The sequence below is a fragment of the Typopeltis vanoorti genome, chromosome 23, assembly GCF_054136105.1.
Source record: "Typopeltis vanoorti isolate ZY-2024b chromosome 23, IOZ_Tvanoo_1.0, whole genome shotgun sequence".
Taxonomy (NCBI): domain Eukaryota; kingdom Metazoa; phylum Arthropoda; class Arachnida; order Uropygi; family Thelyphonidae; genus Typopeltis; species Typopeltis vanoorti.
In genome coordinates this window covers 25,276,077-25,288,453 of record NC_143571.1, presented here as the reverse complement: position 1 = coordinate 25,288,453, position 12,377 = coordinate 25,276,077, and the positions used below count along the sequence as shown (strand labels likewise).

At 37.2% G+C, this 12,377-nt stretch overlaps 1 protein-coding gene across 3 annotated transcripts in view; it reads left to right on the top strand.

Moving 5' to 3' along the window:
* Nucleotides 1–12,377, top strand: part of LOC150093698 (kielin/chordin-like protein) — a 1,333,292-nt gene that overhangs the window by 862,261 nt on the left and 458,654 nt on the right. For all 3 annotated transcript variants that reach the window (XM_090412628.1, XM_090412627.1, XM_090412629.1), the window contains one exon: nucleotides 8,230–8,406. In XM_090412628.1, the coding sequence (XP_090268754.1) occupies nucleotides 8,230–8,406 (177 nt within the window). The remainder of the gene's footprint in view (nucleotides 1–8,229; nucleotides 8,407–12,377) is intronic.

Here is a 12,377-nt window from a genome sequence, read left to right as displayed (position 1 = left end):
AAGGAGATGTGCTTTGCATTACATGATACTGAGGCAAGTGATGAGAAGTTATACCACCTTTGCCACGAGTTGCCCCTGTCCAGAAAGATACTTCAGGAGCAAACTTTGTTTGTTTACACTTGGATAATGGATTAAACTAAGTATATAATTTCTCGGTATCTTTAATTTATAAATATCCTGTCTTGCCCACCTATAACTCACACCATATGCTTTCAAAACCATTAGTGCATTGCACACTCCAAATCTTTCACTCTTAGAGGACATAAATCATCACTTATCATAAGTAGTACTCCAACACTGTGTTTTCCCTTCCTATCCTGTCAAAAAATGCTGTTCCCTGCTACTTCTATTCCTGTTTGTATATCATTTTCCATCAATGACATCTCAGAGATTCCAATAATCTTTGGTCAGGCTAATGCTATCAGCGACACCAATTCATCCTCTTTATTCCAGATACTCCTGGCATTAGTATAAAGAATAAAAATGTCACTCTTCCTATACCGATCATTATCCCATCCAGACTCCACCTGAATTCAGCTTTACTCAATGTATTCCCTCTTCTTAGCACCTATTCCCACAAGAGGCCACCCCCACTACCATCCACCCTGATAGTTCTATTTGCTTTGCATTGACACACACTGACTCTGTCAGATAACAGCAATCTCTCCATTTGCCTATGTCCTTCCTCATTCAAATACAAGCAGTCTCTTGCATACAGTTCCTTTCTGTCTTGAAATGGCTCCCAAGTATCCACATACTCCAAGCCTCTCTTTTGACACATTCTTGCTATCATACCATTCATTATTGTTCTTCTCCTCAGCTCTCATTATCATACCTGACCAATACATGCACACTGTCCTCCCTCTCTGAGTATTCTTCCATACAGCTTCAAACATGAAACTCAGATTTCTTGACACCCATTTCACACTGCCTCTCAGGTCATTCGTGCCCACCACCAATCATATCATCTACCCTTTCAACCCTCTTAATTGCCATAGCTACACTTTCTATCGTTCCTCTAGGTATACACTCTTCAGGTATTCTATCTTGCACACCATGGATCATCGAGTCTCCATACATCACAACTCTTACCATTCCTTCCTTGCTTACCTGCACCCTCAGTCTCTTTCTCGTAACACTTTCTTTCTTTGTTCCCCAACTTATCTGCTGCCCTGGCCTCTCTCTCTCTGTTTCTCTCTCTCTCTCCCTGGTTCCAACACTCCTTTGCATTTTTCTCATGCCCTCTCTCCTGCTGTTTCTATTCTCTACTCTTCTATTATTCTCATAAACCTCTCTCACTCCTACTCTGATTTACTTTGCATTCATCACTTCCATTTGCTTAATCGCTTCTTTCATACTTCTCAACTCATTCCCTAGATATTGCACCACCTCTTTCATCACATCTACCTCTCTCTGCAAGCTACCCACTCTTGCTTAACGTTCATCCTCCCAACTAAGAGCATTTCCAAAAACTTCACAATGATTCAAACTTTCCACACTCCACACACACAAAACATGCAAAGCTATAAGTGGAAGAAGTTGCATCATCAGGAATGCAATATTAAAACTGTAAAAACACATACAAAACTAGAAGTGGAAGAAGTTAAACTAGAAGCTTGAAGTTCTATGAGCAACATCTCCTATGGGTGCTGTTGGGTAGAAGGCCTGAGAATTAAATTTTCTTTTTCATTTAAGAATTAAATTATTTAATTAGAATTAAATTTAATAAGAATTTAATAACAATTAAATTTCTCTCTTTCTCTATGTTCACTGGGCATCTACAGATGCCGTATGGTCAGTCACTCCGATTCTCGGTGATGTGCCACACCAGGCCTTACCATGTATTTCTGTTGTTTGCTTTTCTGGTGGCCTCAACTCTTTGAAGATCAGTCACTCCACACACACACACAATCCATCCATCTCACTGATGGTCTAGCCCTTCCTCTTTTTCCAGGAACTTTACCTTCTATTACTGTTCTGAGAAGACCCCCTTCCATCCTTTTTATGTGTTCAAAATATTTTAACTTTCTTCTGTCAATATATTTAAGGAGCCTTAAAGTTCTACTGATCTTTTTTCACACCCATTCATTTGTATGCCTTTCAGTGTACGATATCTTCAACAGCCTTCTGTAACACCACATCTCAAAAGCAGATATCCTTTTCTTATCTGACTTCTTTAGGTTCCAAGTCTCACATCCATAAGTTGCTGTTGGAAAAACAACTGCATCCAAAATATTCAACTTTGTTCCCATGGAGAAAGATCCATCTTCCAGATTTTAGACAGGTCTCTGACTTGTTTTAGCCATTCCTAACCTTTTTTTTCCTTCTGAATAGCAATTCTTCACATTAATAATGGATCCTAGGTACTCAAACTTGCTGACTTCCTCAATTCTTTCTCCATTAAGATACACTTGTTTTTCAAGAGCCTTCTCTGTTTGTATTTCCTTTGAGAACCATAATCTTTGTCTTGCTAGGATTGAGTTGAAATCCTCTGTTATTACTGATCTTGTTAGCTTTGTCAAGAATTAGTCCTAGTTCTTCCATGTCATTACAAAGGAGCTATATCATTAGCATACCTCAGATTACTGATCAATCTACCTCCTATTCTAATTCCTGTCCAGAGCTCATCCAATGCTTCATGTGTGATGTCCTCTCCATATATACTAAACAAGTGAGGAGAAAGTAAACATCTTTGCCTAACTCCCTTTCCAACTTGAAGCCAGTCAGTCAATCCAACACCTGTTCTTACCGTGGCTTCTTGTTCCTTATACAAGTTGGCTATCAACCTGCTAGTGTGTTGAGGAAAACCCATTCTTTTCATTACTTCCCACAGTTTCACATTCTCAACACAGTCAAAAGCTTTAGAGTAGTCTAAGACATACATTACCAGAGGGAGTCTGAATTCTTTATATTTTTCTATGATCTCTCTAAGGCAAAGCATCTGATCTCTGGTGCCCTTATCTTTCCTAAAACCTGCTTGTTCCTCGGGCATCTCTGCTTCAACTTTGGCCTCAATCCTATTTAGCATGATCTTCAATCAAATTTTGCCTGAATGAGGTATCAAACTAATAGTTCTATAATTCTTGTATGCCTTCATATCACCTTTCTTATGTAGTGGCATGAAAACTGACTTCTTCCAGTCCCTAGGCCATGATCCTGTCTCCCATATCCTTGTAATCATCCTATAAAACAATCTTATCCCTCCATCCCCTGGGGCCTTACTGCTGTTAAGCTGCTTAACTGCTCTTTCAACTTCATGCCTAAGTGGAGGAGGTTCCAAATCAAAATTTTCCTGTTGAGAGAACTCCACATTTTCTTTATCCACTCTGCTGTACAGTTCCTTACAGTATTCTTTCCATCTGTTTTTGATTTCCAACTCTTCTGTTAGTAATGCTCCATTCCTGTCTTTGATGACATTTAATTTAGGCTTAAACTTGTGCTGTAAGTCATGAACTAAATAAAACACCCTTTTATAATTGTGCCTTCTCATCTGGAACTCTATTTCTTCACATTTATTAGTATAGAACTTTTCTTTGTCCTGCTTGATGCCTCTTCTGACTTCTCTATGTAATCTCTTGTATTCTTCAATCCCTTATTCTCTTATTCTTCTTGTTGGGCCAAGATACTTCTCCGCTGTATCCTATATTATCACCTTGACTCCTTCTCAAAACATTTCTGGTGAGTTCTCTTCATTGGTCTCCAAAAAATCATCCAACTGAGTTGATGTTTCTTCTGTGAATCCACTAGGAATTACTCTAACATCCACTCTAGTGGGATGTGCCTGACCAGGAAGTTTTTGGAGTCTTAGTCTTACTTTGGCTCTTACTAGCTGATGGTCTATACCACAATCTGCTCCAGGATAAGTATGTGCATCAGAGATGCTTGTCTTCCACCGCTGGAGAGCTAGGATCTAATCAATCTGGTGCCTTGACCTATCGTTAGATGTCCAAGTATAGGTCCATCGTGGATGTTTCTGGAAGCAGGTATTGGTAATAACTAATGTTAGCACGGGAAAATTCAAACAGTCTTTCACCCCGGGTGTTATGTTCACCCAGACCAAACATGCCACACTCTGCCCTGACTCTCATACGCTTTCCCACTTTTGCATTTAAGTCCCTTAAGATGTACAATATGTCTCTCCTTGGTAGGCAGTCCAAAACAGCTTTTAAGTTTTCATAGAATTCCTCACTCTCTTCTTCAGGCCTATCCATGTGGGATGCATAAACTACCACCATTGATACATTGGTGGGCTGAGTCTTAAGTCTGATAGAGCTTATCCTATCATTAATTGGGTTATAACCAATAAGGCTTCCTGCCTGAGCTGTTTTTAGTATCACAGCTACCCCATGATGTTTTGAGTCACCACCTGAAATAACTAGCTTACCATCCTGTATTTGAAGTGACTTTCTCCATTTCATTTGGTCGCTGTAATTCCCAGGATGTCAATTTTATACCTATCCATCTCTTTACAAACATTCTCAAGAGTATCCATCTGTAGACCCCAAACATTCCATGTGCCTATGTAAAATTCCCTTCTAAGATTCACCTTATACTTTCTATATTGCTCATTCACAGTATCACTGACTTTTGATGGAGACTGTAATATATGTCTCGAACAGGATCCTCTGTCTAATCCCTGAAGACGGCTCTGATTATTCTGCGCGACAGCCGATGCAGCATACGATATGTTATAAGGCACAACCATATTAGCATTTTGGAGTGAAGTCATTGCAAGAAGAAAGTGGTTGGGCTGCAGAGGCCCTTTCCAGATGAAATAGCAAAATAGGAAAGATTCACCCCTAGCCCTCGAATACTCTAATAGCATTGGGGGGGGGGAGCGAAAAGAAAAAAGGAAAGGAACCAGTCTACAGATAATATAACAGATGCATATTACATGAAGTAAGGCATGGTCCACATCAGGTATCTCGGATTTGCCATGCCCATACTCACTAAAGTGAGCCCTTGAGGCCCAATTAAATTTAAGAAGTTAATTTTTTTTTCATTTACATTCTGCTCATTATCCTCACCCTCTATCACGCTACTCATTTCTCCAGGTTGGTATTCTCCTGCCTCTGACGCAACGCTGCTGAGGTCTGATATACTAATTTCCAACTCACAAAGTTCTTCCCATGTCTTACATTTTCCACACATATGCACTCCTCAATCTCTCACCTGACAGATATCCGACTGCTGGGAGGCATACATGCCATAAGCACCACATATTCTGTAGTACGAATGTAGTCATTAAATGGGGGGGGGACTTGGTGACAAGCCATTCGTAGACCGAGCTGCGGCTGCCAACATCACTCAACATTTTTCTTCTCTGCTACTTCTAAAAGTAGCAGAGAAGAAAACTTTGACCTTGTCATCTTGGTAAGAATAAATCAGCAGCAAAATGAATAGAAACAACAGAACTACAATAACAACAGTACTGAAGGACACTTGTATCAAACTGAAAATATGTAGCACAATTTGCAACAAAAATCCACACTATATACTGATTAAAAACGTTTTTTTCAGCACAGCTCAAATATTCCACTATGTTTGCTTGTGACTCTAGAGTCCTCATTGAGAATGCCGACATGTACAGATAAGGAGGTAATAGTCCCACTGTATAAATGCCTTAATTAAGTTTAATTTGAATTTCTATGCATAGATCTTGTCACTGCACTGTATTACTGATAAGGAAACACTAGACAGAGTGCAGAGGTGAATAACTAAAGCTGTTGAGTACTTAGATACTGTTTTACACTCATGATTAGGTTTAATAGAATGAATGCAACATAAAAAAATAATTAAGCACAAGTTTAATAGTTACTATATTTTGTCTCTGTCACAGGGACTTCATCAGGAATGCAATATTAAAACTGTAAAAACACACAAAACATACAAAACTATAAGTGGAAGAAGTTAAACTAGAAACTTGAAGTTCTATGAGTGATATCCCCTATGGGTGCTGTTGGGTGGGAGGCCTATTAATTAAATTTTCCAAATCTTGGGAGATTTAACACAACCATATTTAGGTTGTGTATATTGAGTAGAACCACCAATGAGAATTTTATGAGTTTAGATCCTTTTGTGATGAAATAATCAGAGCTGCATTCAGGGCTTAGGTAGAGGGTCCTGTTTGATCACTCATTGAGATTTACAGTGATCGTCTAGTTCACTGAGTATATAGAGGCTAATGTGAAGTCATTAGCCTCTATATACAAGTTTCCTAGTCATGAAGTATTAGCACACACAGACTTTGTTTGCACTTGGATAATGGAACATTGCGATCTTCAGTTAGAAAAAATCTGTTTGATTCTTGTTGTGATCAGAGGAATCTTTATATGGGCTTTTTCAAATGAAATTGCGTTAGCTGGTCTCATGCAAAGATAGCAGGGCTTTTTCCCCTAGAAACTCAGGTTTTTCTGTGTACACACAAATCGGCCATGAGAACACACACAATTTACAGATAAAAAATAATGTTGGTGGTGGACTGTAGATGGCATTGATAGTAGTAGCATTGTTATGGTGTAATTGGAGAATTAAGTAGTAGGGAAGATGGTGAGCTGTATATAGCAGAGTACAGTAGAGTGCCCTCCCACAATAAGTCCTTGGACTCCTGGGAGGTGTCATGATGTAATAAAAATAAATGAAAAGAAATAATAATAAAGGATTAAACAAGAGTATAATTTCTTGGCATCTTTAATTATTATTATTATTAATATCCAACCTCCATGGAGTCAGAGACTCATCGTGGGAGATATACTCTATTGCACACGATGCTCATCCAACCGTTCCTTAAAATCATTCCATGTGTCTACATTCACAACATACTGAGTCAATGCATTCCACTCACCAACCACTCTCCATGCAAAGAACCTCCTCCTCCTCACTCCTCTGGTTAATTTATAACCAAGTGATAAAACTCTCATCAACTTCTTCAATGTGCTTATATTACTGTAAAGGTAATTAAAATTATTGACTTGTTTAATTTGTTGTTTAAAATTATTTGGCTTCTTTTTGTTGGAAAAGACCTGCATTTGATTCTTGTTATGATGAGAATTTTATCAGAAGATATTACCATACCACATTTGGTAACATTCTTTTCCAGGTTATATAGTGATAACTGTAGCTCATCTTCTGTAGTCTGTTCTGTTTTATGCTTATGCATAAATTCATTGTAGAATTTTTTAGTTTTTCACATCTTATTTCATCCAACACATCTATATCATTTTCACATCTATCTACAGTTATTTTTAACAGTTATTTTTCAACAGTTATTTTTTTAATTCTTAATTAAAAAAGTAAAATTTCCTTGCAAAAATTAATCGATTTTTCAAGGTTTTTACATGCTTTGCAAGTGCTTATTAATGACAATGTCTTTCACATTTAACTATGATCTATGTTTTGTGTACTCTATTAGTGCAACCTCTTGACTGTGAGTGTCATGCAAATACACACCATAAAATGTTTTGTTTTGATGATTTCACTTTATTGCTATTCCTGCATGTTATATCATATCCTTCCTGCATGATATATCTTGTTACAGTCACTTGAAACCAGATTAAAAGTGAAGATTTGTTCTTTCACTCTGACTAACTGGAAATGAAAAATAAGTCCATAACTAATAAAGAAATACACAAAAAGTGGCTTAAAACCTGGTGGATGTGAAAAAATACATTGAGTGTACATTTCTGTTAAATATTTATTGTATGACTTGACATCTTATAGGTTCTGTGCTTTACTCCCAAGGATATACTAGTTGCCAACAGGTAATATGAAATTGCACTTTATCAACTAAAACAAAATATTGGAAAAATTCATATGCCTTAGAAAATCATGACAATTTGACCATGATTTTGTTCATTTAGTGCATTTCAAAAGAAAAATCGTGGTGATCTAAATGTCATGGTAAGTGGTATCATGCTGAGAAGACATCTCACTATATCACCAAATTACTAGATATGCATCTGTTTATTCTTAGTAGCCATAGGTAATAACTTGATGTAAAGAACTTTGTGGTGGTGACAGCAGTTTAACAACAGTATCTAAATTGTTATATTTCTTGTATTTTGTATTAAGTCATCTCACAATCTAACAACAGCAACTAAATTACTGTCATTCTGACTATGGTCAGTTTGAAAACCATGATGGATTATATACTGGTAAAAAGTATACAATGAAATGTTATGGTAAAGCATTTTAAGATACTACAATCAAATTTATTTTCCCATTTTTCAGCATTCTCGTGTTCACTGCAAGCAGATACATTGTCCAGAAACCCCATGTATACATCCTGCTGCTCCGTACAAAGAATGCTGCTCTCGTTGTTATCACTGTGAGTTTTCACGACGCTTGTATCGTAATGCTCAGGAATTTATTCATCCTGAAGATCCTTGTCAGGAGTGTTTTTGTGCTGTAAGATCTATTGCCACATTGTGATACTAACGTGGTATTTATTTTTATAACTCATTTATTACCTGTATTTCACCATCATCATTTAATAATTTTCCAATTATTTTATGTATTATTTATTTTCCTCATTGTGATATTAACAATAACACTTTTTTAATTTCTAATAGGACTTCTGATGATAAGGATTCATGACAATGATTACAACAAACAAGCAAGCAATAGATGCTTCCATTTCTCAAACCTATTACCTATTTCACATCACATAGCCTCAAGTGAACTGTCCTCTGCATCTCTGTTCTCTTGATTTACATCTGCTCTTTTTGACTTTAATTCTTCTGTGTTAATTAACAAAACCTCCCATCATTCTGCCGCTTCTGTCCTCTATGAAAACACTATACGTCTTGCATTTTATCCATTTTGATTATATTGTCTGCCATCAAACAGGTCTCACTACTGCCTATAACGTTTGCCAACTTTGTCTAACTAATGCCAGAAACTCCTCTTCTATATTGCAGATACTTCTGGCATTAGTTTCTTAACATTATCCCACTAACGTTAAGAAGAACTTAACATTGGAACTGCATTCAGCATCAGGTGATCACTCAGTCAATCCCATGATAGCTGTACCCTCACTCACCTGTGTCCCCAAGCCAAACACTCTGGTTTTCTTGACTCTGCACTTAAAAACTCTCACTAAACAACATTTTCTGATGACACCTAATTTCGAATAAATTGAAATGAAAAAAAAAACACCCATCTTATATAAGTCCTTTCATCCATCAGACTAACTCTTCATATTCACATCATTCTTCTTGCACAGCCTGTGCTCTGACTCATTCACAATCACAACCCTTCTTCTCCAATTGCCTCTATCATACCATGGCAGCAAACTCACAGTCTGTACGCTTTTATTTTCCTCTTATTTGCTTTTTTTGTTTCTATCAGTAACTCATTTGTATCTTGTTGCACCACACTTGTCATCTTCTGGATCATTAGTAGCTACCAAAACAATCGCCTTTTTCACTTTCCCTCACTGCATCCACAGCATCATTGACGTTCTTATTCTTGGCCTAGAAAACATGATTTTCATCATGTTGAAGGTTTAATGGAGTATATCATGAACATCATGACCAAGGTCAGTCTGATCTTGCAGACAATGCATTGAATATTACTCATAAGATCAGCTGGTAAAAAACCACAATGCTCCATAACAGCATATTTAGAAAGGAAAGACTGATTTTAGAATCTGAAGTTGCCATCAGAAATAAGCCTAATTTAAATAAATATGAATGTGAGAAACTTTCCAAAAAAGTATGGGAAACACTAATCCTTGGAGATTCCAATTTACAACCAATGCCTCCTATACACAATCACAGAGGGCACCCAATCTAGTTAGGACTCTAGTCTTATATCCACATTTCATTTAGTATTTTGCTGCCTTTGTGTGTGTGTTACAAGTATTAGCTTGTACTCCCTGAACTGTAACTGAGACAAAAAATTAGAAGAAATAAAATAAGTTTTAATCCTTTCCCAGTGCTGTTTATACTCTTAACACATAGAAACATGATTTTGTTTTGCTCTTATCTATGATAAGAGAGCAACAAAATTATTTTTCCTACTCCTTTTCTTCTCTGCATACCACCTTGTAAGGTGTTTCGCCAGCCATTCTATTTCAAAATTTATTCTGTGAAGTGAAGATGATTCGGTTATTAAAGATGTGATAAATGAAAAAATACACAAGGTTTGTTTTCCTGGAAGTAAAATGAATAGAATGACTGAGGTGTTGGATATGAGGAGTAAGCAAGCAAAGGAATTGGTAGTGGTAGAAGTGACAAATGACTTGACTTTGCACAAGGAGAAAGTACAATTTGATATTAGAAGGTTGTTGAGAAGGATAAAAGATAATAGTGTAATAGGAAGAGTAGTCAATGTGTTGCTCAGGTCTCACAGCAATGAGATGAGGTGGCGAGCAAGAATTATGAATGATTATGCTAGCAGAAATGCACAAAGAGAAAGAAGTGCAGTTTGATAATGTGTGGAATGAGTTTGAAAAAAGAAATGAACTGTATAAGAATGATGGACTGCATTCGAATGGTTTTTGTTGCAGCATTTGGAGAGACTACAGCTAGATGGTAGTGGCAGAGAATGAATCAGAGCAAGTAAGAAGTGATGTAAAAGAGGAGGAGAGTAAGGTAGGATACATGAAGGTAATGCTTATGAATGTAGAAGTGGGTAGAATGAGTGTAGAGACTGAGAGAACAAGTGTGCAAAATATAGAGGGACATGGAGTCTCAGGGGGGTCAGGATAACACAGCCTGAGAAAGGTTGATGCTCCAAGAGGATGTAAATGCATCTTTAGACAAAAAGGGAAGGGAATGACCTGGGATGTAGGGAAAACAGTTGGATTTGAAGAAGGTTCTGGGATGAGTAAGGAGAAAAAGAAATGGCTCAAGAAAGGTGTAGAGAAATCACAACTAATAAGCGGTATCAGTGAAACTTGTTATAAATCCAGGAATGAGCTGTTATGTTTCTATACAAATGCTAGAAGTGTCACAAACAAAGGAAATCAAATGGCTGCATTGATTGAGTTTGCTCACCCAAAAATTGTTGGAATAAGTGAAAAATAGTTGGAGGAGGATGACATCCTGACAGGAATCTATATTATTGCAGTGTGTGATATATCTTGTGAAGATAGAAAGGATAAAAAGAGAGAGAGAGAGAGTGCTATTGATAATAGAAAAAGAGTTATCTCTATACAAGATAGAAATTCAAGAGAGAAATAGTGGTAATAGTTTTGGGTCAGTATAGTGTGCAATAGAGGTGAATAAAATAAAATACTTAGTCAAATGTTGCTATAGACCTGGTAATATGTAGAGTACTGACTATGAAATATGTAAAAAAATTAGCCAAGAAAATAGCAAAAGATCGTATTAGAGGATTTTAATTATGACAATATAGATTGGAATGATAAGATAGCAACCATAAGTAAAGAAAGCGAGTTCCTTGAGTTTTTGAGGGGCCATTACCTAAGGCAGTATATAAAACAGGGCACATCAGGATTGAGAGTCTTAGATTTCATCTCATCAGGGGATGTTATTATAAATGAGATGTATCTAAGGCAGTGTATAAAACAGGGCACATCAGGATTGAGAGTCTTAGATTTCATCTCATCAGGGGATGTTATTATAAATGAGATGTATCTAAGGCAGTGTATAAAACAGGGCACATCAGGATTGAGAGTCTTAGATTTCATCTCATCAGAGGATGTTATTATAAATGAGGTGTCAAATCATCTTACAGTTGGTGAGAGTGACCATGAAGTGATTACCTAGCTGGTTGCCAACCATGTGAAGGACTTCCATGAGAGAAAGGGTATATGTAGAACTACAAGGCTGGTGATTATGAGAAGATCAGGAGATAGCTTGTAACTAGAGCATGGAATGAGGAGTTGTGTGGAATAGATATCTATGCTGTTTGGGTGATATTCAAAAACTATCTAGTAGAAGCAATGTCTAAATGTATCAAAAGGTCAGAAGGTTAAATAAGGTAGGTGGGAAATGGATGAATGAAGAGATTATTATTATTACGTGATACCTCCAGGGAGTCCAAGGACTCATCGTGGGAGGGCACACTACTCTACTTTGCTAAATGCATCTCATCGTCTCCACTACTACTTAATTCTCCAACTAGTACACTCATGCCATCAGCGCCATCTATTAGCAATCATCACCACCAACAGTATTTTTTATCTGTAAATTGCATGTGTTCTGAAGGCCGATTTGTCTGTGCGGGGGATGAAAAAACCCAAGTTTCTGGGAGGAAAAAACCTGCTGCCACCGTATGAGATTGACTAACTCACCTTCAACTGAAAAAGCCCATATAAGGATTCTCCTCGTCATGATGAGAATCGAACTCAGGTCTTTTCCAATTGAAGGGCGCAATGTTCCACCATTCTTCCAATTGCACTATGGTGG